This window comes from Nyctereutes procyonoides, unplaced genomic scaffold (assembly GCF_905146905.1).
Source record: "Nyctereutes procyonoides isolate TBG_1078 unplaced genomic scaffold, NYPRO_anot_genome, whole genome shotgun sequence".
Classification (NCBI taxonomy): domain Eukaryota; kingdom Metazoa; phylum Chordata; class Mammalia; order Carnivora; family Canidae; genus Nyctereutes; species Nyctereutes procyonoides.
Window position 1 is genome coordinate 60,664,194 of NW_026575140.1, and position 26,341 is coordinate 60,690,534.

Here is a 26,341-nt window from a genome sequence, read left to right on the forward strand (position 1 = left end):
AATGCATTAATATCTTTTAGGGCAATAAAATAAAATGTTTGGGGTTGTCTCTTCTACCAGGCAGAAATCAATTATATTTCTAGTAGGTAACATTTATTTGCATTGTTGTCAAAAGAAACAATGCATTAGTGCCATTTTTATACTATTTCTGTCCTTCTGGATTTATAAAATAACCTGGTTGATGCAAAATCAAAGGTGCTCATTTTCGTAAAATCAACTATTCTCCAGAAGATCTGCTAGACAAATGTCCAGCACTCTATTGGAAAGATACTTGTAACTTCCAAGTACTGGATATTTTTTTCCTGACATTAGCAAGAGAGCACTATTACATTTTCCAAGGCAAAGTGATATTCCCTGGACTGGATGTACAAGGAATCCATGTGACAGATTAAAGACCTTTCCACTGAAAGGTCAAATGAAAGTACAAAGTAGTACAGAGCAGAGTGCCAGAAGGGTCTATTTTGTTTTTTTTTCCACTTTATGATTTTGAGAGGCAGAATTTTGTGGTGGTTAAGAACAGATTCTAGAGTCAAACTGACTGGCTTCGAATTGCAGCTCCAGAGCTATGTGACCTTGGGCAAAACTTTACCTCTCACTCCCTTGGTTTTCTCATCTGAAAAATGAGGGTAGCATTGCCTCATGCTTGCAATGAAACTTAAATGGGCTCTGTGTGTGCGCACACATGTGTGTGCACTTATCACTTAGAACAGTGCCTGGCACATGGTTAATGTTGTAAGGATTTGTTAAACAAAATGTAAAGATAGAACACAAATGGAGATAGAGGGACAAAGGATTCCCTTGTAAATCTTTGGAGACATTTCTCACTAGCACTGATGAGAATGAGAAGGGCATACTCTTTCTTGGCTTTTATTCTAATGCAGTCATCATTTAGGAGAAACAGTTTTCCTCCAAATAACTGAAGGCCAAAGACAATTCAACCCAGATACCACTGTTTTCTTTTGATGCTAATCCTGTGGGGAACTTTCTTCTTTTGAAGAATGTCCAGCATGCAGTGTCCTGTGGGGAAATAACATTTCTTCTCAGAACAACTTGACCCTATACCTGGCAAAGACAAAGCCAGGACTATTAAACTGAAGAAGCACATACTTGGGAATGGTTCTAAGCTATGAAGGACAGAAAACTCCATTCCCATCTAGAATCTTCCTGATCCTCATACTTTCTGAACTCAGTTCATTCTATTAATCAAAAATGATTAACGTCAGTCAGCAATTTCTGCAAATACATTGAAAACTACAAGCATTCCAGAAACCCATATCATCTTTTTTTTAAAGATTTTTTAGAATTTATTCAAGAGCATGCATGAGAGGGGGGCGGGGGAGAGAGAGAGAGCACGCGTGAGCACAGGGAGGGGCAGATGGAGAGGGAGAATCTGATGCAGATTCCCTACTGACACAGAGCCTGAACACCTGATTCTGAGATCATGACCTGAGCCAAAACCAAGGGTCTATTGCTCAACCCACAGAGCCACCCATATCATCATAATTGGAGCTTTAACACATGTATGTACAATCCAGAAAATAGGGAAAATGTGAGTCAAGGCAGAGAAGAAACCTTGTAAAGGCAGTCCAAGCTACCAGCATGATATGCTCATCATGTACCATTTTTTTCTCAATAAATCCATGAGGTGGCCACCACTACTGCTTTTTCCTAAAGTTAGGGATTTAATGTCTCATCAAGGTCATACAGCAATTAATTATGTGGCCCACATTGTGAGGCCCAAGCTGCAGTGGAAATTACACGGGAACGGGAAGTTCCCATTACAGTTCTCCTCCTCTCCAGGCTCATGATCATAGGCTGGGCATGCTCCTCTGGGGCACATATGGTCTGGAGAATACTTTCTTGACTCAAGACTAGGGATTTAGGTGGTGTTCAACGAGTAGCCAAGCAAATACAACTTCTTCCCACTTGCCTTATTCCCATTCACCTCTTGGTACACTTATGTAGAGGCTTGTTTTACTTAGGAGTAGGTTCAGAACTATTTTTGAAATAGACATTGTTATTCAGGAAAAAATTCTCAGGAACCAAATATTTTCTTTCAAAATTTTTATTTGAGCAAAGGAAAAAAAATACTTTATATAAGATTTAGAAAAATCAACAAACACTGATAACAGAATAAAATAACATTATGACCATAATTATATAATTTACTTATATGTTATATTAATTGTCATTTTCTGGTATATTATGTTTGTATTTCAAAAGAATTAAAATTATATACTTGCTGAAAGATTTGATGGCCACAGAAACTAATCATTTCTTAATGGTAGTTAAGGCAAAGAAATAATGATAATTTCTCAGTTTTGAGATGTTTAAGGACCAAAATATTATGTTGCCCCTTGAAAGAAAAAGTGTCTGTTTTCAAGCCTAATAGTTGAATCAAGTAAAAATTGACAATGATGATTTTCAAAATTAAAAAACCTTACATATAGTATAGTGACAGTATAGGAATATATATATATATATATATATATTCTCCAATGTACTCTCCAAAGTATATATGTGATAATTTATCTATGGCCTACGGATTTTACCTTATTTCATGACACATGTCATTGTTCATGTATACTGGGCACATAGCAAGTATGCAATAATTAAACTGAAGTGAATTGACCAACATCACTAATTATACCATTCCTAACAACCTGACATGATATTTTGTTTCGGCCTTTTGGTGATACGATGGGATATGACATCATATTCAAATATGTCAGGTCCTTGGAAGAAATAGTAGTGTCCTAAAAATAAAAACATATTGAATAGTTTAATTCTTCACTTGCATTTCTTAAAAAAAAACACAGATCTGTGCTTTTGTAGATTATATTAGACCAAATTTTAAAGATGATCTATATTAGACATTTGAGAATATAAACGTTAGGCCCCTGCACTCAGTATCCTGCCTCAGGATATCTATTTACTGCCCAACATTTCACCACTAAATATCTTCATTAATTTAATTGAGAAGATTGGTCTTAAAAGCTGACTATTAAGATGTGACCATTTTTGAAAAGTCACACTCAAGGTGGAGAACTCAAAGTGGGAGGGAAGAAATTGGAGCCAGGTGGGGCACATAGAGGCCTTGATGGAGAAGTAAGAAAGACATGGCAATGGGAATAAAAACAAAATGCCTTGGTCCAACCAACAGTTTGCTTTGGCTGACCTTGCCTGAAGATATTCTCAACATAAATGCCAACATTCTCAAGTTTTTCTTATCTCACCCTTAGCCCTAGTCCACATGAGCCCATGCAGTGTGGGAGGGGCTACAAGGAAGGTACAAAATGTAAGGCATAAAAAAGTATGTGAGGCCAGCTTGCCTGAGTCTTGCCATATGCTCTCTCACAGATGCTGTGCAGCTTGACATGGTAAGACATTCCAGAGACTCAAGATGCATGGAATCATATGCTCCCACCAGCTAGACCACCCTAGAAATAAACTGTGTACACCACTCATTCTTTGAGCGCACCTATTCTAACCCTAGCAGACTATGAATTTTCCCTCAGGGGCCCTATGGAGAACTGCTGGGTCCTGTTCTGTTCTGATTTGGGTCCCCATTCTCTGACTTTGAAGGCTTTATAATCTTCAGTGTTTTAAAAAGGGATTTCCAGTATTTCCATGGCTTCCTGATCTACTTACTGTTATAATAGTAGACTGCATCAATTGTAGGTCTAATTCCTGGGAAGTATTTGGTAATCAATTTGGGATAACCAGGGTCCATGAATTGTGTCTTCTCATCATACCTGAGCAAAGAAATAATCAGTAGGACCTCCATCAAAAACTGTATTTCATGATGAGGAGTTTTATATTTTATGACACAAACCACAAGACCTACCTATTCTCTCTTGAAAGGCTTTTCCTGAAAAGGCAACTTCAGTTGCACTGAGAAGAAAACCAAGGACCTAAACAGTCTAGTGATTTATTCCATGTCCCTACAGGACTCAGACTCTAGGTGTCCTGAGTTCTGGTCAGGAACTTTCCCCATTGCTGTATAATGCCTCCACCCGTGCCTGGTCCTGCCTTGTAGAGCCCAACTGTCAAATTTCCTATAGGTGAAGACCTTACAGGATTTGCTGCCACTCAGAAGATGGTTTCCTCATTTTGTCTCCTTGGGTCAAGTGGTTCTAAAAAGTATCTGAAGAGTACACTCCGTATGAATGAATGAATGACTGTATGAATCCTGGGTCTCATATGTCTAAGCCACTGTTCTCCAATGTACTTCTACTGTGATTAATGACGTGACATTTTACTTAAAGTGTTCCTTTAAAAAACAGATTATGTGTTATCTCATATCAGAATCCCAAAATTTAGGGAAGAGAAGTAGGATGACAGTAATAGTCCAGATCTATGCTCCCTTGATACCTCTCCTAGGAAGGTCATGGATCCTTGGGAATTTACATAGAAAACCTACCTACTGAAAACCCCATTCCCTGCCTGTTTCATGAATTTTAGGAGTCACCATACCAATCATTAAAGCTCACCTCCAAAATTGATTATCTACAAAGAAGTAGGTCTTATAGAGAAGTGGGTTAAAAACAGCTGCATCAATTTTTTTCACAGAGTCAGGAAAGCCCAAAGAATGTATGTTCTTGGGATAGTGTGGCTGTGGTCTCATATTGCTAATTAACCAGTACTTATCATCTGTGAAGAGAAAGAGAAAGCATGCACTGGAATCATACAAAAAGAGTAATAGAAATACTGACTCACTACAAACAACATAATTCTGTACCCATAGTTCCAAAACATATTGCTCCTTGTTCTTGAACATGGTTTATGTCCAATGGTTCTGTATTTTTTCATAATATCATGATCTTATATTGGACAAACTTTTCCTGAAATCTTTACACATTACCTAGGTATTTAAGCTATTTTTTAGCTCATAGTTCAGACTTTCCATTAATTAAATCTGGAGGGCTTTTCTCTATGTTTATAAAAATTAGTAGTATTTCCTTCATTTATTCTCTTCCATAAACTTGACTCAGTAGCAAACTAAACATTAGAGTTACCTTTAAAAAGAAAAACTTGATTTCTGGCTCCAATTTCATAAGCAGCTTGAATGCCAGATGGTAAGGTTGGCCACAAAGAAGAAATTAAAGTAACACTGTTCTTTGGACTCTCTGGATGCCTCCACCACAAGAATCTGATGAAAAACATTTAACACATGTTAAAAATCACTATATAGACTCAAGAACCACCAATGTTCGATCACTGGGAAAGACTGTGAAATGGCTTAATGTTTTTATCCAATGTCTTCACATCCTGCTCCATGGATGTCTTGATAGGAGCACCACAAGGAATGGATCTTAATAGATTCTTTTGTAATAACACTGATTTTAATAGGCAAGCCACCATATGGAAATACCCTGACACTTGAAATCAAGAGATCTGGGTTCTAAACTATACCTACAATTCCTTCACCAGTTTATAAAAGAATTTATTTATCTCAAATGTCTCAGTTTTTGAATCTCAAAAATGAAGAATAATGAGACTAAAGATCAATGACAAGAAGAAAACTGGAAAAAAAACCCATAAGCATGGAGACTGAATAATGTGCTGCTAAACAATCAATGAAGAAATGAAGAAATCAAAAAAGAAATAAAAATAACTTAAGACATATGAAAATGAAAACACAACATTCTAAAATCTTAGGGCTACTATAAAAAAGTTCTAAGAGGGAAGTTCATAGTGACATAGGCCTACCTCAAAAAATAAGATAAATCTCAAATACATAATCTTTTTTTTTTCAAATACATAATCTTTTTAAAAAGATTTTATCTATCTGTTTGACAGAGAGAGAGAGAGAGAGAGAGAGAGTGAGTGAATGTAAGAGTAGGGGGAGTGGCAGAGGGAATAGAGATGTAGTCTCCCTACTGAGCAGGGAGACCAACATGGGGCTCAAACCCAGGATTCCAGAATCATCACCCAAACTGAAGGCAGACACCGAGCTGAGCCATCCAGGAGCCCCTCAAATAAATAATCTAAACTTACAGCTGAGGAAACTAGAAAAAGAACAAAGGTCGAAGTTAAAAGAAGGAAATAATAAAGATTGGAGTGGAAATAATTTGAAAAAAAAGACAAAAAAAATATTTTCAAGATTGGTGAAGCTAAGAGTTTGTTATTTCAAAAGATAAACAAGATTGGTAAGCCTTTATCCAGATTCATCAAGAAAAAAGAGAGAGGACTCAAATAAATAAATTCATAAATACAAAAGAAGTTACAATTGATTTCACAGGAATACAAAGGATCATAGAAGACTACGACTACAATTACATGTGAATAAATTGACAACCAAAACAAGTGGATATAATTTCCCCAAATCATGCAATCTTCTAAGACTGAGTCATGAAGAAATAGAAAATTTGAACAAACCCATTATTAGAAATGAAATTGAATCAGTAATCAAAAACTCCCAGCAAATAAAAATCTAAGACCAGTTTCACAGGTGAATTCTACCGAATAAAAAAGACTTAATCTTTACTCTTCTCAAATTATTCCAGAAGAAGAAGAAGAAGAAGAAAAATGTTCCCAAACTCATTCTATAAGGCCAGCATTATCCTGATACCAAAACCACACAAAGACACCACAAAAGAAATTATAGGTCAATATCCCTGATGGACATGGATGCAGAAATTCTCAACAAAATATTGGCAAACCAAATTCAATGATACATTAAAAGGATCATATACCACTATCAAGGGGGATTTTATTCTAGGGATGCAAGGGTGGTTCAATATCCACAAATCATTGCAGTATACCACATTAACAAAATGAAGGATAAAAATTATGATTATTTTAATAGACACAGAACAAGAATTTGACAAAATTTATCATCCATTCATGATAAAAAAAAAAACCTCTCATTAAAATTATTATAGAGGGACCACACTTCAACATAATGAAGACCAGGTATGGCAAACCCACCACTTACTTCATACTCAATGGTGAAAAGCTGAAGGCTTTTCCTTTAAGATCAGGAACAAGACAAGGAAGTCTACCCTTGCCACTTTTATGAAATCTACTGTCAGAAGTCCTAGCCACAGTAATCAGATGAGAAAAGAATAAAAGGCATCCAAATTGGAAAGGAAAAAGCAAAACTGTTGCTATTTGCCGATGAAATGGTACTATAATTAGAAAACCCTAAGACTCCACCAAAAAACTAGTGAACTAAGTAAAGATGCAGGATATAAAATCAATATACAAATCTGTTGTATTTCTATACATTAATATCAAACTATCTGAAGAAATTAATAAAACAATCCCATTTATAATTGCACCAGAAAAATAAAATACCTAGAAATGAATTTTACCAAGGAGGTGGACAACCTGGACTTTGAAAACTATAAGGCGCTGATGAAAGAAACTGAAGAAGACACAAATAAATGGAAATATACATGCTCATGGACTGCAAGAAGCAACATTGTTAGAATATCCATACTATCCAAATCAATTTTCAGATTCAGTGTAATCCCTATCAAAATACCAATAGGATTTTTTTTTTTAACAGAACTGGAACAAAGAATCCTAAAATTTGTATGGCCCAGGAAAGATTCCAAAGCAATCTTGAGAAAGAACAAAGCTGGAGGTAATATGCTCCCAGATTTCAAACTTTACTACACAGCTAAATTAATCAAAACAGTATGGTATTAACAGAACAACAGTCACATAGATCAACAGAAAAGAATAAAAAGCCCAGAAATAAACTCAAACTTAAATGGTCAGCTAATTTATGACAAAGGATCTGAGAACAGGGAAAAGACGTCTCTTCAATAAATGGTATTGGGGAAACTGGAGAGCTACATGCAGAAGAATCCAATTGGACCACTTTCTTACACCATACACAAGAATAAACTCAAAATGAATTAAAGATTAAAATGTAGAAACCTGAAACCATTACATTTCTAGAAGAAAATATAGGCAGTGAGCTCTCTGACACTGGCTTCAGAGATTAGCTGCCACCACCAGCTGTGCACACAGCATACAGGTTGCACCACAAAGGGGACCACAGGAATCTTCTAGCTTCTGCTCTGCTAAAGGTCAAATACAAAAGCTTTGATGAGCAAATGTTCCCAGACCCCTGGTTGCTGGGACTACCCCTCAGGAGGGTCACAGGCACCTCCCCTATCCTAAGCCGTTGGCCCCAGCCATCTCCCTACAGACCAAGGCAGGCAGCTGCCCTGACCAGCAGAGCTCAGCCCTGCTTCCACTTCTGTCTTGCCTCATCCAAAAATTGGCTAAACTGGGGGACTTCAGGACTGGATCATATTCCCCTCCTCTGATGACCCAGCGAAGCCTCGGGGACCCCAAGCTCTGTTTCTGGGGCCCCCATCATTGCCGTTCCATGGGGGAGGCACATGCATCCCAACAAATATGAGCAGCGTAGCCTTGGTCACAATCGAGAGGGCAGATCTAAATGTAAGCCTGAATTTTTTTTAAGGACAGCATTAAATGTCTCTTTCTAAGAAAGAAAGAAAGAAAGAAAGAAAGAAAGAAAGAAAGAAAGAAAGAAAGAAGAAGAAAGAAGGAAGGAAGGAAGGAAGGAAGGAAGGAAGGAAGGAAGGAAGGAAGGAAGGAAGGAAGGAAGGAAGAAGGAAGGAAAAAACAGATGTGGTATGAAACAGTCCCCAGTGACTCAGAGGACCTGGAACTTAATATGGCCTTATATTTGGGTTTAGTAAAGGATGGTTGGTAAAAACTTTTCCATATCCACTGAAGCCCAATCAAGAGTAAAAGCAGAAAGGAGTGGAAATGATGTAGAACATTGGAAAATTTCTTTTCTTTTCTTTTCTTTTCTTTTCTTTTCTTTTCTTTTCTTTTCTTTTCTTTTCTTTCTTTCTTTCTTTCTTTCTTTCTTTTTCTTTCTTTCTTTCTTATCCATCCCCTCAGACAAGGACAACAAAAGCAAAAATAAACAAGTGGGAGGGACTACATCAAACTATAAAGCTCTGTACAGCAAAGGAAACCATGAACAAAATGAAAAGGCAAACAATCTAATGGAAGAAGATATTTGCAAGAGATATATCTAATAAAAGATTCACATCCAAAATATATAAGGAACTCATACAACTCAATATTTAAAAAAATCAAACAATCTGACAAAAAATAGGCAGACAACCTGCATAGATATTTTTCCAGAGAAGACATACAGCCAATAGATGCATGAAAAATGCTCAGTATCACTAACGATCAGGAAATGCATATCAAAACCATAAGAAGAGATCACCTGACACCTGTTGGAATGGCTAGGATAAAAAAAAAAGAAAGAAAGAAATAGCAAGTGTTGGTGAGGAGGTGGAAAGAAGGAAACCCTTGTGCACTGTTGGTGGGAATGCAAACTGGTGCAGCCACTTGTGAAAAACCATATGGAGGTTCCTCAAGAAGTCAATTATAGAAATACCATATGATCCAGCAATTCCACTTCTAGGTACCCATCCAAAGCAAACAAAACACTAGCTGGGAAAGACATACGTACCCTTATGCTCATTGGAGCATTATTTACAATACCCAACATATGGTTACAATGTAAATGTCCATCAACAGATGAATAGATAAAGATGTGGTAATAAAGAATGGAATCTTGCCATAGTGACAACATGGATGGACCTAGAGCATATTACGCTAAGTGCAATAAGTCAGAGAAAGAAATTTCATATGATTTCACTTAAATGCAAAATCTAAAAAAAACAAAACCCAAAAAACAAATGAACAAACAACAGAACAGACTCATAGAGAACAAACTGATGGTTATCAGCAAGAAGAAGATGGGAGGATAGACAAAATAAGTGAAAAGGATTAAGAAGTACAAACTTCAGTTGTGTAGTAAGACACAGGCATGTAATATACAGCACAGAGAATATAGTCAGTAATGTTGCAACAACTCTGTATGGTGACAGATAGAACTGGACTTATTTTGGTGACTCCTTCATAATATATATTAATATCAAATGACTGTGCTGTACACCTGAAACAATATTGCATGTCAATTATTCTTCAATCTAAAAAATGGAGAATATTTGTCGCATATACCAAATACTAATCTTCTCCATGCCCCAACCCTCCAATATCGGCTTCAATCTGTGTTCTAAGTTATCCTGGAATTCCTTTCTCTATAATCAAGAATGATCAAGACTTTTAAATAGGTACTGTCTCCCCTGTAGTCCTAGACAACCATTTTTACCTGTGATTAAAGTAGTCTGGCTTTACTTCCTGCCTGGTCTTTCCTCACCCCAGATTCTTTTTGCAAATCCATTTTTTTAACCTATCAGCCTTCTTATCAAACACAAATATAATCACACCACCCTCTCCCTTCAAAACCTTCAGGCTGTCTACTTCCTATAGAAGCGAGTCCCAGTCTCTCCTTAATTTTCATTTACTTCATTTTCCATCATCTCCCACCAATCTCTGACAAAACATTCTAAAAATCCTAGGACAGAGCCTTTAATATTGGTTAGATATGAAGATGATTTTACCTGTCTTTAAAGAAAAATATTTTATCTCCTACTGTAGTAACAGCATCAAAACTCAAATTGGAGTCACAGTTGTCTGATTCTGTACCATCTGTATTTGATGGGAGTTGGTGTTTTCCTGGACCTCCTGAAAATACATTTCAAGAAGCATGAGGGGAAAAAATATGCATTTTAGCTGCTACAGGGAAGAACCATTCTTTTTAAAACATTCCGTTAAAAAAATAAATAAAAAATAAAACATTCAGTTTTCTGGATGAAAAATGCATAAAAAGCAGTTTATGCTTCCTATCACACTCACAGGAAGCATACAATAAAGATCTTTCCCCCTCATGGTCTCAATGTCACGTCATGGAGGAGAAAAATCTGATCACTCTAGTTTTCCTGTTCCAGGCAGATTATTTCTCTGCATGCCTTCTTCAAAGACAATGGTGTACTGGACAGAAAGACCAAATCTGAGACCGGAAGGCTCAGATTCTGCCCCTGTCATGGGATTAGCATACTGGGTCTCCTGTGCTTTTCTGTAAAATGACGGTAATATATGTGCTACCTCCCTCATAGGGTTTTCATGAGGCTCAAGACAAAAGACAGAGGTTACGGTTTTATTCAAATATAGTTACTATGAGACTCTTCATAAAAGTATCTTTGTAAGGCAAAACAGTAAAGAAATTCAACTCACCATAGAGAGATTGAATGCCTTGTATATCATCAGCAGAGAGGTGAAAGGTGTTGGGGTTAACATAACTGTAAGTAGGGAACATGATGGCTTTTGGATCACTGGAATGGCCAAGACCCAAGGAATGACCGAGCTCATGGACAGCAACCAGGAACAAGTTTGTGCCTAAGAGGAAACCAACCAGAAGGGGAAAAGAGCAGTGAAATATGTCTGCATCCAGAGAACAATTATATAACTGAAATCTGATACAGTGAAAAGGAACCCATTTGGGAATACTTATCTCCTTTCCCTCTGACCCAGGCCTTTCAATGTCGGCACTGCCTACATTATAGGCCAAATAATTCCTTGTGGTTAGGTGTTTAGAAATCTCTGGGCTCACCACTTAAATTCAAGTAGCAAACCCTTCCAGTTTTGACAACCAAAAATGTCTGCAAATGTTGTCAAATGTCCTACTGTGGACAAAAAGGATCTCAGCACCAGCAGATACCTGACACATATTCTGTTGTGGACATTTCCAGAATAATTTGTAGCTCTGTTTAATTGTTCTCATTGTTCCACATCATTTCTGCTCCTTTCTGCTTTTACTCTTTTTTTTTTTTTCTGCTTTTACTCTTGATTGGGCTTCAGTGGATATGGAAAAGTTTTTACCAACCATCCATTACTAAACCCAGATATAAGGCCATATTAAGTTCCAGGTCTGTGTCACCCCACATCTGTTCTGTATGTGACTTGAAAGGAAGCTACTGCGCTCTCCCTTTATAAATGAGGACACAGTATCAGCAAGATTAATGGACCAAACTAAGTGCTTGAATCAAGGTTCAAATCTAAATTTCTTGGCTCAAAAGCTCATTCTTTTACTGTACATGATTCAAAATGAAATCAAAGTCTGTGCTTATGTTGCAGACATATTTATATCTCCAATTACAGTCACACCTGTTCATTTTTTTCTGTATGTTCTAGAGAATGTACCTTTGTAGGTAACAGAAAGGGGTATATGTCAAATTTCTCAGTTTTGAGAAGATTTGAATAGCTCCTGACTGCTATTTTATTTACCTATGTTCTAGTCCAACACCTTCATTTTTGTCTTTTCCTATGGCAAAACCAAAGCTCAGAAAAGCTGACTTTCCCAGGGTCATACCCCACTCAGCTGTGGGGGGTGGTCCTGAGCTACTCTCCAGCACCAGGTGTGAGCAATGAGAGAACACTTCTCCTGGGGTGGGGGTTGGGTGTGCTTTAGGAACACAGATCCTCTGAGCATTTCTTCTAACCCAGGGGCTCAGCAGCTAACTCACAGATGCTTTCACTTCTCTCAGAGAATGAGAAAGAAGCAAAGACTCAACTCTCTGCACTCTGCCTAAAACTGGGGAAAGTAGGCAAAACCTATTGCAATTTGACCTAAGTCTGAATTTCTCCTACTTTCAATTCCCATAATGCCTTATCTCAGAATCATGGGTTTCTGCGTGTGATCTATTTCCCACTAGATTGTACTCTTTGTCTTTGTAACCAAACAGCACCCCTATCTGATGTTGTGATAGAAACTCAGCAACCACTGAAAGAACTGTTCATTTAATTTACCGGGTCAATAAAGTGGGCAGACAGTCAGCACTTTAAGTTATAATTTTAATAAGTAATTTAGCTTTTTGAAAGCACAGAATTGCACCAAGTGAAAATAAGGCAACACAGACAGGTGGAAACTACACACTAGGTTAAAAGAAGAGAGCTAGGAAATGCTCATTCTGTCCCAGCTTCTCCAAGAGCTAGCTGCTAACCTTTTTTTGCTCTTAATTTCCTCTCTCCAAAAATATCTGTATTAAATTATTTTTCTAAAGTCCTTTAGAATTCTAAAACATTCTGTGAGGCTAACCAACCCAAGTCTACCATGTCAGATGAAAAGACTATACACCCAAAATAACCTTGGTCATCAATTAACACATGACCAGCTAAGGCTTTGCAGCTCAATGTGGACCTAATTCTATATAGCTTGTCTTTTGATGATGCAAAACTCCTCTTCTCAATCAAGAATTTAATAAGCCTTAGGCCATGTGTCAGACTAAAACAAATAGCCTTTCTGGTCTATGAAAACACTACCATCAGAGGTATGCAATATACAGAGAAGGGGGTGCTGAGTAGAGCCCATCTTGAAGACTTTCCATTTACTTTCCACATGAGCTAGTCATAATCTAGAATTTCCCCTGGAAATATTAGTAACACTTGTGATATGAGGGTTTGAATTTTCCAATGGATAGTGATTCCTTCAAACAGGGGAGACTAGTTATTTCTCTCCCCCCACTGTCTGAGAGGGATAGTGGATTATAGCCTCCTCTGTGAATACACACAAGGCATTGTCAGATGATCCCCTGGACATTCTGTTGTTCCGACCTTGGAACCTCAAGAGACCATATGGCCGTATAATCTTGTGTTTTGCTACAAGGATTTCTAAAATTTCTGCACTATAACTTTATCATTCTGTGTCACTATAAATCTAAGAAAGTGTCAGTTTATAATGGATCATGCAGACAAACCCTACCCTAGCATTGCTGGCATACCCATACTTAGTATCTGTGTTTGCTTGAGTTTATGGACCACTTGGCAAAAATTGACTAAATTATAGTTTTTACCTTTCTAAACTATGGGTTTTAGGGTTCTCGAGTTCACACTAATGAACTAGCTCATCCTCAGGATTCTTAAAACTGATCTTTAAGATAACCTAGTTCAGTATCCTCAACTTATAGAGGGTGAGATTGAGACAAAGTGTTACATTTTATTTAGTGACACATTATAATCAGAATGAGTCTTTCTACCCTCTAATCATTTTCAGAATACATCCTTTCAAAAGTGGGATGTAATTTAGAATCTGTAAAGGGTTTTTCATGTGTAGTGATTTTGTTTTTTTCTTTGCTTTTTGTTTGGTTTTGGTTTTAGGGTTTTTTAATGGTTTCTTTTCTTACCTTTGTAGGTTTTAGTCCAGATTTCAGCCTCATCAAAATGCGTGTCTCCCCCAATCCCAGGTCCAGGTCCAAAAGCATGGGCTATGATGCCACCTCTGCCATCAAAAGGGCTGAAGTCTCCATGAGCTTTGTAAAAGGAAGGAAAATCAGTCCTTCACATGCTATAGGTCATGCCAACAATACAGATGAAATAAATCTATGTTATTTACCTCTAGATGCAAAAAGTATCATAATATCAGCCTCTCCTGAATTAACCTTCCTGAATTTCAGGGGGGTCACATTACTCCATACTTGAAAAGCTTTCTGGATGGCATAGTCAACATCTTCAGGCTGCATGTCAGGAGTGTAGTTATTTATTCTTTACCAGCAAAACAACAAAAGAGAGAAAAATATATTAAAGCCACGTGTTAATTCTTTTATTGTGATACTTCATTTTTGTCTGCATTTGTGGAAGAGGAATCATTTCATAGATCGATAGTCTAGATAATAAAAACCTGCATCACTAGCTACAGAATTGTGTATCCTTAGGGAGCTTCCTCCTGAAAGGGACTCTAATTGGATCTCTTCTCATTTACAATGTATGGGTTTTCTTTGTGAAGGATTTACATTCATAGAAGCTTATGCCTTTTGCCTCTGCTCCCAGACCTCTGCATTTATCCATTTTGACCATCCTATAAAATGTTCTCGTGTCTCTTATTTATTATAGATTTAGTTTCATTCTCTTTTTATTTGCAGCCTTTCTACTCTGCTCTGGGCTGACAAGCCAAACAACTCTTCCTTGAGTGAACAATCCCCCCTTCTAGAAAGAATGAATATCAACACAGGGGAAATGCTAACAACTGAGGGAGGCTTCTTATCTGCTTCCAGACTTGGGGCTCTCTCTGAGTGGTTCAGGTTTCTGGGCGTCAGACCTATGGGAAGGTAGAAAAGTGCACAGCTACAATGTTACCTGTAGGTAATTAAATGTTTCTTCCATACTGGTCTCCCTTGCATCCTCGAGAAGTGATGAACATCAGGCAGTCCGCATCGAGGCATGTGCATCATATCCAGAGTAGATGCATCCAGTTTCCCAGTTACTTTTAGCCCTAAGAACTTCTGCATCTCCTGGATTTTATCCTCCATAAAGTTCCCATTAACTCCCATTTTTGCCTTTGGAATTCTGTCCATCACAAAACCGTAAAAGTTTTCCAGGTACCTCTGAAAAAAATACATTTAGTTATAGTACATGGAGGGGTTTCTGATGGAGCTCTGTATGTTTGACTCAACAGCACATTGGTGCTTCTGAACCATGTATCAGAAAATTAATTATACGGAGAAAAAAATCTTAATTCTCTTTGCCGTTAAGGTGAGCCCCAAACTATTACCAATATTGATTACTGGAAGCCCACTGGAAACACGTTTATGTCTGTATCCCTTTGACCTTGTCTCTATCTGTTAAAATATATTTCAGTATCTAGCATATCATGGCATCAAGTAAACAGCAAAACTTTTATTGTCAGGATGCATAAATTATCAATTTAAGTTGGGATAAAATTTCCCTGCTTAAGAATCCAATGCTCGGGCAGCCTGGGTGGCTCAGTGGTTTAGTGCTGCCTTCAGCCCAGGGCGTGATCCTGGAGACCCGGAATTGAGTCCCATGTTGGGCTCTCTGCATGGAGTCTGCTTCTCCCTCTGCCTGTGTCTCTGCCTCTCTCTCTGTCTCTCTGTCTCTCTCTCTGTCTCTCATGAATGAATAAGTAAATAAAATCTTAAAAAAAAAAAAGGAATCCAATGCTTAGCACAATGGATAGCCCTGGCAAATGCAAAGTTGAAAGAGTTTTAGAGAATGGGGAGATTGTCCAAACTTATATAATTAGGGAAAAGAAACAAATGGAAAAAATCCAATTTTTAAAACATGCTCATGAAGAAATATCTGGGATGTCTGAAAGTAAAAAGTATTCTTGAATCATCATGGTAGGCTGAAGTGGTTACATAACCAAGCTATTGCTCAAACCTCAGATTATTAAATAGCGTTAAATGATTATTGTAAAATATTGAACAGAAGTAGAACTCCAATTATTTTGAACTAACTCTCCTCAGCCAAAGCTTTTTAGTAAAAGGGACAAGTTCATCCACCAATTTTATAACATGGTTTTAAAAACCAATGCCTTTCCTACATTCATCTTTGGCAAAGAAAAATACAGTGTTCAGAGCAAATAGCCTCCTAAACCAGTTTTCAACTGGTACTTTTCGAGATAAAACTAGTCAATGCAACAAATTTTATAGACAAAATCAGGCTGGGTAAATACTCTAAGTGTCAATACTTACCTGAGCGTATGTCTCATTATTTTCTTCAGAGTTGATAGAGTTAGTCAGTGGAACAGGTCTGGAAGCAGTGACCTGTAGGACAGTTTCAATTGGAGACTTTTATAACACTCCTTCAAAAACAGTATCACTTTCTTACATTCTCTTTGGCAAAGAAACAATATCACTTTCTTACATTCTCTTTGGCAAAGTAGCTGTGCACTTTTCTAGCCCTTTCTACAGGGCTCGAAGCAAGTAGTCTCCTAAACTAGTTTTCAGCTAGTACTTTTCAAGATAAAACTGGTCAATGCAATAAATTTTAAAGACAAAAATCAAGCTGGGTAAATACTCTAGTGTCAATACTTACTTGACTGGATGCCACATCATTTTCTTTAGAGCTTGCAGAGTTGGTCAGAGGAATGGTACCCGAAGCAGTGACCTGCAGGATCAGTACCAACAGAAGAAGCTTCATTCTAAACTTGCGAATGGCTCAACTCAACCTACCCAGTTCCTTCTCAGTACAAAGTTCCTCAAATGTCCTTACTTATATAGCCCTTAAGCCATGATCTGTGAATATGAAATCCTTCGAGTGACTCACAGTTGATATCATCCCTTGATTTATCTCAAAATCACGCAAACACAAGCACAGATCTTTTTCTAGGACCACAATGGGTCAATAAGCACCAAACTCATCATTCAACAACTCAGAGGATTTTATTATATCCTTCAAAATAAATAAGCCCTGTAGAATAACACATTAGGTGAGAAACACTACACACTGAAAATGTAGCAGTAACTTAAAATGTATGTTTAGAAAATTCAGTATCTGAATTTTTACTATAATATTTTCCTTATATTTACTGTAGGTGAAATAAGCTTTTTCAAGAAACAAAATTTATTTATTTATTTTTTGACTTTTATTTTTTATTTTATTTTATTTTTTTTATAAATTAATTTTTATTGGTGTTCAATTTACCAACATACAGAATAACACCCAGTGCTCATCCCGTCAAATGTCCCCTCAGTGCCCGTCACCCATTCACCCCCACCCCCCGCCTTCCTCCCCTTCTACCACCCCTAGTTCATTTCCCAGAGTTAGGAGTCTTTATGTTCTGTCTCCCTTTCTGATATTTCCCACACATTTCTTCTCCCTTCCCTTATATTCCCTTTCACTATTATTTATATTCCCCAAATGAATGAGAACATATAATGTTTGTCCTTCTCCGATTGACTTACTTCACTCAGCATAATACCCTCCAGTTCCATCCACTTCGAAGCAAATGGTGGGTATTTGTCGTTTCTAATGGCTGAGTAATATTCCATTATATACATAAACCACATCTTCTTTATCCATTCATCTTTCGATGGACACCGAGGCTCCTTCCACAGTTTGGCCATTGTGGACATTGCTGCTAGAAACATCGGGGTGCAGGTGTCCCGGCGAAGAAACAAAATTTAAAATGTCAAATGAATAAAATAAAGTAGAAGAATCCTCTCCAACCTGACTCTAGCTCCCTAGAGAACTGTGATATATAGAGACTTGAAGTTTAACATAGAAAAGTCTATAAATCCTGATGCTTTGATGTCTGCTTTATGTGTTGTGCAAGCTTAGATCCTCTTCTAACTTATGCCCGATCCCAACTGTGTACGTGGGTCGAGATTCCAGAGGCCACGTCCCATACCTCCCTAATAGGCTGGAGTTGGCAGCCTAATGTCAACACTTCAACTGTGGAAGATAGGAAAGGTTTGCCTCTGAAATCTACCTCCCTATCTGCTCAGCTTCCTTTCCCTTGGCCTGGTTGCTCTGTTCACACAGGATCTGCTTGTCAGTCACAGTGAATGTTTGGAGACAAAAACATCTGAAAATCCAGCATAAATCACACAGGTAGACATGGGAGCTGGGGGGGCTGTCTCTCAATTCTGTGCGGATGGTCTCATAGAGGGGCCACCAGTGGTGGGTTAGGATTCAGTCACTGCTGTGACCCACCTCCCCCCCAACCCCCTGGGAACTGCCAGCTCCTCCCAGCCTTTCCTTGAGGCTGGCATTCCAGAAAATCAAGGAGGCACTTGTAGGAACATTGTAGCTGGTTGGCATCCTCCCTCTGGCTCCGCCCTTTTCAAGCTCTGTGACTTGACCTCTAGGATCTTCAGATATTCCATTTGAAAATGAGGATAATGATCTTTGCCTCCTTAGGCTTTTGAGATGATGAAACGAGACATGTATTATAAATGTGAGCACGTACCATACATGCTCACAAATATTCATTTCCTTTCTTGGCCCAAAATGAGTGTCATGCAGCTTATGGTTGCAACCAAGTATGGCTCTAGGATCCATGAAGAGGAAGATCATGTAGAAGTATTGTATAGTAATTCTGTCAGATACTGAATTTAACTCAAGAATCATAAAAGAAGCATAGTGGTTTGGCTAGAAAGCAGGAAAAAGTGGGATTTATCAGAAAATATGGGTCGGGCTGGTTCTCTACCAGCAGAATGTTGCTCCATTAGAGTGGAGTCTGTCCGCCTTGCTCACCACTGTATTTCTGTGCCTAAGACTGCCTTGAGGTTAGTAGATGCTCAAGAAATAGGCATGGATGAATTTTGTTGGAGAATAGGGCCTATAGAATATCAAGAATAAACTTTCTTTGTGGGAGCGATCGTTACACAGAGGACGTGCTCCTAAACCACACTGAGAACATACAAGAATTGGTCTTACTCATCATAGCAGGAAAGGGTCTGGTTTGGGGAAGAATTTCAGGAAGTCTAGAAAGTGTAGGATGTAAGATACAAGGCAAAAATGCCCAAGATACAAAGGAAGGGAAAAAAATGCCCAAGATACAAAGGAAGGGGAAAAAATGTCCTCACAAAAACAATAACAAAAACAAAACTATACCCATATTTTAATGGTCTCTGGTCTTGGCTTACCAAATGCCCCACAGGGGTTGAGTATGAGGGAAAGGGCCATTTGGGCAGTCATAGAACATTGCAGGGGCTATGAGCTTAGGTTCTGGGGTCAAGTCTACCCAGTCTGAGAATCTTAGCTCATTTTACAATCTTTCACAGTCATTAATCTGTATAAAACTTAATCTCTCCATTTGTGAAGTGGGAATAAAAATAGCAGCTACCTCAAGAGTTGTTACCAGGATTATGGTAAATTATAGGGAAGAGTACTTAGCCTACTGCTTGACACACCTTACAGGTTTAGCAACTTGCTAACCTTCTTCCATTACTGCTCTGTCTCAGGGAAGATGTTTAGAAGAGTTGGCAATGGGGATGAGAAGGGCAATCGCCGCATGCCCAGACCCCTCTCCTGTGTCCGAAGGAGCTACAAGATTATGATCCAGGCCCAGACTGCTTCTAGGGGACACACTGAGGGAAGTTAGAATCAGGGGGTCACTGGCAGTGTCCCATGTGAAGGAGAGCAGAAAGTGGCCGAGGTCAGAGGCCCTCATAACAGGGACCACTTGTTGATAAGATCTTCTTCTTTTTTTTTTCCAAGATCTTCTTTAGTAAAAAGCAAAGTCTATAGCACAATGATTCTCTATTACACTGTTTCCTTCCTGAGGCAGACACCAGGTCATTCTAAGGCATATCCCTGATATAATCACTTTCAACTATTTGGGGTGTCATCCCTGAGGATCTAGAGGAAAATGAGAACATGGTCATCAGCAAGGACCAGGGAAGAGAAATGTTGCCCAAATATATAAAGAAATTCCATAACTGACCCTTTCACCAATAGCCTGTTCATGTAGGAAGAAAATTTCAGCTAGTTAACCTTCTCCTTTTATGGATGAAGACTGGGGAGTCCAGAAGAAGGAAGTGAATTGCCTAAGGAGCCATCTGGGAGGTGTTCTGACTCTGCCCTGCCTTGTTGCTACAGCACATATCATTTTGGCACATATGACTTTGATTTTTCTTCATATTTCTGTCTTCCTCTGGGTATCTTACTATTGCAAACATGACACAGTGACACTGTGATACTCTCAATCTTTTCAGTTAAAGCAGGCTGTCCCCTTGGCTGTTGTGGGGGCCAGGAGGAAGCTCTAGGTGAAACGGATGCCCAGGGAGGTAGCTCCTGGTCTGCTCTCTGGAGAATCACCTCTGTGTGCTTCCACCCTGCCCTGGCCTGAGGAATGCCCTACTGCTAAGTGACTTTGCTGCCAGAGTTCCCCAGGAATTGACCCTGAAGAGCACCCCTGAAGAACATGGACATTAAAAGTCACACTAGCCAGTTGTGTGCACTTAGACTAAATTTTCCATGCTTCATTTTTTTTGTATGTAAAATGAGGATAATATTAAGGTTTTGTAAAAAATAAGTGACATCATGCATGAAAGCACCTACCTTCATATGACAGACTTTAATAAAAATTCATTCTTTGCCTTCTCCTTTTACCTCTGTCCTTGAATATTGGTCATGCCATGGTTGGGTTAGACCAGCTAACTTTTTCCACATAGGAGAAAAATCAACCTAAATAATGATTTTTAACCACAAGTGCATCCACATACACCCAGCATAGAATCACAAACAGCCCAGGGAAGAGCGAATGTTGATGGTGGAGACAGTTCTTAGAGTCCCCTCCCATCTTCTTCCAGAATGACCTAGAATATGACCCTACATGGGGCTGCTACTCAACTGTCCATAAGGCAGAGAACGTCAGAGTAACTGGTTAGAAATATGTTGCCTTTCAAACCAGGGCTCAATCTCAAACTGTATCACCAGGTTCACCAACCCCCAAATGGGGAGTTGCCAAGTACTGGCAAGAAAACCAGAGAGTGCAGTTCAGGAGTGAGATTGGTCCCATGGGGTGCAGCCCACAGAGAGAAAATGGAGGGAGGAAAACAATGAAGGTAAAAGTCACTGTGGTTTCTTTCTATGGTCCCTTTTCTTCCTGCCAGCCAGTGGCTCCCCTTCAAACAATAAACTAAGTGTGAAACGTGAACTGCAGCAGGAAGCAGATGTCCTATGCACATATCACAAAGCAGACACAACGTGGTAGCAGACACATATGTGTTGTTAGTCAACTGTTTATTTTCTTGTTCTTGCTCCCCAACAACAAGGTGAATGCCTAAGGGTGGAGATAATGACGCAGATATGTCCACACCGACTTTGATTTTACAGTCTGGTTTAACGAGAAGAGCAAGGCTTTGGAAAAAGTCTTGGCCTCAAACCTCAGCTATGCTACCTACAAACTGTGTGGCTTTGGGCAAGTCATGTAAGTTCAGCTTCCTCATCCATAAACAACTATTTGGAGGATTAAATAAGATGATGCATGAAACTGCTTGGTGCTACGCCTGGCACCTTAACAGCCTGACCATAGATAGATGTTCGTTCTCCTTTTGTAACACCTACAGCATGTCTCTCAACATTTCTTTCATCACTGCCCCCCATAAACAGAGATTTTAGACCTTCTCTCATGAAATTTTAATACCAGAGATATACTATGTATCTGTTTATATGTTCTATGGTTATCTGTCCTTTATACATTAAAGAAAAAGATGATTTTTTTTTTTTGCCCCCAGTGACCAATTTTACCCACTTGGGGGGGTGGATATTGCCTCCATTGAGAACATATGACCTGTAGTAGCGTAGACCCCCTGCTGCTAGTCAGTAGCTGACAACGACACCACATCTGCTGGCCCCACATGGCATCTCCCAGAGGCTGATATGAGTGAGGCACAGCCTCTGGAGGACGTCTGTAAAGCCAAGGGAACTGGATTTCAGAGGCACTATTTAGACCACAGAAGGCAAATCTGTTGAACTTTGTGTCAGTAAGAAGCTGTGACATTCTCACAAAGGATTGACCAGCTATATTTGTGAGTTAGATCAACTCAGAAAACAAATCAATGGATTAGACAGAACCTACATAGTTCTCTTCAAGAGTGAGATTAGGTAGTTTTTAAAGCAGGACATTTTTTCCCTATATTTCTCTCCTTTCCTTCAAGCTCTACTCAAGCAGTGAGCCAACTCTGTGGTTTTGCCTCAACGTTTATGACACTGATCATATTATTCTCATTCGGCCTTCTTTCCAAGAAGCTTAATCCACTGAAATGGCTACGGTTTGAGAAAAGAGGGATATTTTCTACCTGAGCCAATGCTGGAAGTACTGAAGGAGTCTGTGGCTCCAGGAGCCACTGTCCGGGAGACAGTGCGTGGCTGTGCTGTCCAGGTGTGGTGCAGCAGGGCGATGGGATCTGGGCTTGGTGCGTCTAGCTCCCCGAAGGGGGCTGCTACACAAGCGACTCAGCAGAAGAGAAGAACTCACAGGCTGGGCAAACTGAAATGGAGGACATAGAATGCAAGAGTGGTTGAAGTTGAACCTTCTGCCAGCCCGATGGAACCTCAGATTTGAGGTTAAATGTTTTAAAAATGCATCATATCTAGCGCAGCTGAACTGAGGTTCATACTCGTTACCTATACAGGCTATTTAACATGGTCCTTTCTGCATCGTGGGTGCGCTCTACCCTCCTCCTCGTCATCATTGTTACTATTCATACATTTAAATATAATTTTCTCAATGTTTTATCTAACTTTTCCAGGAAGTGCATACATTTTATAAATTACCAATGGTCATGGACCCATTTTCAGCCTCAGAGAACACAAGGGGAGTATGATGAAGCAGTCAATAAATAGGTGTTTGATTTTAAAGGAATTGAAACAAAAATATAGAGGGGACCTCCCTGGACCTAGCATAGGCATGTACTCACATTTCTGCAGCAAGCAGTTTCTTTTCTATGCCTGCCCTTAAATCAGCAAAATACTTATGAAATATTGAAATGCCTGCCCATCCCAATTCCTGAGCCATTTCCAACCAAAAACATTAGACTCCTCAGAAGCCTTTCTCACTCTCAGCTGCCTTTCCACAAATTTTTCAATCAGGTATTGTTTAACGACTCCTTAAAGAGCTACTAATCTCATGGACATTTTCATTGCCATAGAGCACTCTAAAAGACATAAAGGACTTCAAAATATTGACCTAAGGGATCCCTGGGTGGCGCAGCGGTTTAGCGCCTGCCTCTGGCCCAGGGCGCGATCCTGGAGACCCGGGATCGAATCCCATGTCGGGCTCCCGGTGCATGGAGCCTGCTTCTCCCTCTGCCTGTGTGTGACTATCATAAATAAATAAAAATTAAAAAAAAATAAAAAAATATTGACCTAAGACTCTCCACCAGAAAAATGTGCAGTCATAACTAGTCTTTACTGGAAGACATGCAATCAGCACTACTAGTTTACAAGGGAGATCATTTTTGAGCTAGTGCTCTTCCACTGGGATATGTCAGGCTCTTGACCAAAGTAAACTGTATGGGGCCCAGCTCGAGAATCACATGGGCCCATAGACAGGAGGACAAGTAGGACATCTAGGGAAGGGAAAGCAAAAAGAAGGAAGTACACACATAAACACACACGGGCACCCACACACAAGTGGGAACCGAATGAAGCCACCTGGGCATGGCTTTACCAAATTGGAAGTGGAATACTCTGTGCAGGATGGCTACCTAACACATCCCAGACAAATACAGATAAAGGAGAGAGGCTCTTCCTTAGAACCAAGAACATTCATGAACTCAAGTTTCACATCTCAGTTTCACTATGAATAACAAGCTCTTGGGATTTCCTGCCTAAGGTGGCCCTAGAAAGATCCACTCTGTGGAGACAGCAAGGAACTTCCTCCTTTCTACCACCAACTCCATCAGATGATTAATAAGCCCTGCAAGGAAGCACGAATCATGCTTAGAATTCATTTTACAAATGGAAAATATCTCATAGTGAGTGACAAAATATCTAAATAACTGTGTTTTAGGCATAAATCGAGGAAGTTCAGAGAACTCCCTGTGTGTCTAGTCACATTCTTGACAGCTTTTAGAAAGACTTTGATCCTGCTTTTAATCAGTCCTGGGGCAGCTGGTCTTCCAGGGCTCATGCACAGGTGTTTTGTGGCAACACAGTTCCCATGACACCCGCATCTTTGCTTCAAGCCCCACCCCCACCCCACCCCCCACCTCCCCTGCCGCAAGCCTCTCGCAGGCTCTGTGTTCCTTGCTTCTGCACTTGGGACTGAGTGGATTGTTCTCATTCTGACTTCTTTCTCTCATACACAGAAGGAAGCTGTTTTCCTTGCTCATATTGTATTGTAAAAAAACACTCCCAAATATGTTTCTTTGGCACAAAAATTGTTTTGAGCTGAAGACAATTGAGAAACAGTAAAAGCAGAGAAAGCTCCCCTCCCCCTTTCTGCCAGAGGCAAGATACAAATTCTCCTGTTACCAGAGTCAGACTGGAGGACTCCAGGAACACACCTCACTCCACTAATTTCCACCATGGTTTACCTTCTCTGTGTTTGCTGCCCCTGGAAGCCTGAATCTGCTTTCCTTTCCTTGTTAGGTCTCTGCAAACGTACTGCTTTTTGTGCAAGATGGACTATGAACTGGAATTCTGAGCCGCCGTTCTGAGTTACTTTTTTTTTTTTTTTTTTTTTTAGGGTTTTTCTGCATGATGTGGGCTGCATGCAGCTCACGGTCTTTCTCTCATTAAACTGTCTTTTTGTTAAAGAGCTCCGTCTGAAAACCCAGGGTGGGTGGAGGTACAGTTTTGCCTCCCTTACACCACTAACGTGCGTTTACTAAGTTTGTTTCCTTCCAACTTCTAAGCCCCTTCATTGATGCCAGATCCATGTTGAATCTGCACAAATAAGGTGCTTGACACAGAGACCTTGATTTATGGGCTTTCTATGTCCTATTTCTGAACATAATTAATTTAGTGGCTACTGGAATTATACATCGAGAATGAGCATGGGCACCTGATAAAAATAAGCAAATGTTTTTCTTTTTATCACAATAAAAGTTTAATCTTTTTCTCTGATTATATAATAATGCATATCAGTCATAATGTATTTGAACTACAAGAACTATAAGGAAAAGAGTAAGGGATCAACTTCGTAAAAGTTGAAGAACAGAGTGCCAATGAATATTTCATTCATCAGATGACCACCACCATGGTCATTATTCCTCTCTGCCTCTCTTCATCCATAAATACACATTCAACTAATTTTACAGAAATGAGTTCTTATCATGCATGCAATTTATGTCATGGACACCTTCCTTTTTCAACACGGGGGTCTCGTTGCTGTTTGTTAGTCCATTTGTCTGACATACAGCCCCCTCTTGTCTTCTTCCTCCAATGAATAACTCCCCCTATCCTGCTCTCTGGTTCCTCTTCATTAACAATCTAGATATAGGGGAACCTGGGTGGCTCAGTGGTTCAGTATCTGCTCAGGGAGTGATCCTGGGTCCTGGGAACCACTGATCACTGCTCAGGGAATGATTTTTGGGGTCCTGGGGTCGAGTCCCTCATCGGGCTCCTCTCAGGGAGCCTACTTATCCCTCTGCCTGTGTCTCTCATGAATAATTTTTTTACAAAAATCTAGATAGTCTTCTACATTTTTCTTTCTTGCTCATATTGTATTGTTAAAAAACAAAATTCAATCGACTAAATTTGAAGATCTAATTGGTTTTATTAAACGATTCGTGAATCAGGCAGCATCCCATCTAGCATGTAGAGGGGAGCTCTGTCAAACTGAAGAACAGGAAAGTTTTTTTTTTTACGGCGGAGAAGGAGTAGGAAAAAGGAAATTATTAGCAAAGAATGCATTGTTTTAGGCAAGGCTGCCCTCCTGAGGGGACAGGAAGGGTCTCTGAGCAGATTACCTACTAGTATTGACCAGAACATTCCAGGTTGGCTGGTTAGAGGTTACATTCCTGGGGGAGATGAAACTGTAATTAAGTTAGATATTAAGTCTTGGTTTACTAAGTGACGCCTTAATGTAGAGGCTACTGTGGGCCTCTGGTTTTCTTTTTTTTTTTTTTTAATTTTTATTTGTTTATGAGAGAGAGAGAGAGAGAGAGAGAGGCAGAGACACAGGCAGAGGGAGAAGCAGGCTCCATGCACCGGGAGCCCGACGTGAGATTCG

General features: G+C 39.3%; 1 protein-coding gene across 1 annotated transcript; it reads right to left on the reverse strand.

Annotated features, from left to right (window-relative positions):
* Positions 1-2,192: 2,192 nt before the first annotated feature.
* Positions 2,193-24,749, reverse strand: MMP12 (matrix metallopeptidase 12). The gene is made up of 14 exons (XM_055306365.1): positions 24,702-24,749; positions 22,461-22,651; positions 17,616-17,791; positions 16,747-16,818; positions 16,404-16,475; positions 15,046-15,293; positions 14,306-14,454; positions 14,097-14,222; positions 11,152-11,313; positions 10,479-10,602; positions 5,019-5,152; positions 4,494-4,653; positions 3,652-3,755; positions 2,193-2,756 (listed from the first exon to the last, which is right to left on the reverse strand). Exons 3-14 carry the CDS (start codon positions 17,784-17,786, stop codon positions 2,656-2,658), a joined length of 1,623 nt encoding a protein of 540 aa, XP_055162340.1. The 5' UTR covers positions 17,787-17,791; positions 22,461-22,651; positions 24,702-24,749; the 3' UTR covers positions 2,193-2,655.
* Between the last annotated feature and the right edge of the window lie 1,592 nt (positions 24,750-26,341).

What these genes read in the sequence shown, in the direction of transcription:
- MMP12 (XM_055306365.1), bottom strand. Translation starts at nt 17,786, where the DNA reads ATGTCCACAATGGCCAAACTGTGGAAGGAGCCTCGGTGTCCATCGAAA. An exon ending in AGGCATTCAATCTCTCTATG is followed by an intron (nt 10,603 to 11,151) that starts GTGAGTTGAATT and finishes ATGTATTTTCAG; the next exon opens with GAGGTCCAGGAAAACACCAA. An exon ending in ATATTTTTCTTTAAAGACAG is followed by an intron (nt 5,153 to 10,478) that starts GTAAAATCATCT and finishes GTTTTTCATCAG; the next exon opens with ATTCTTGTGGTGGAGGCATC.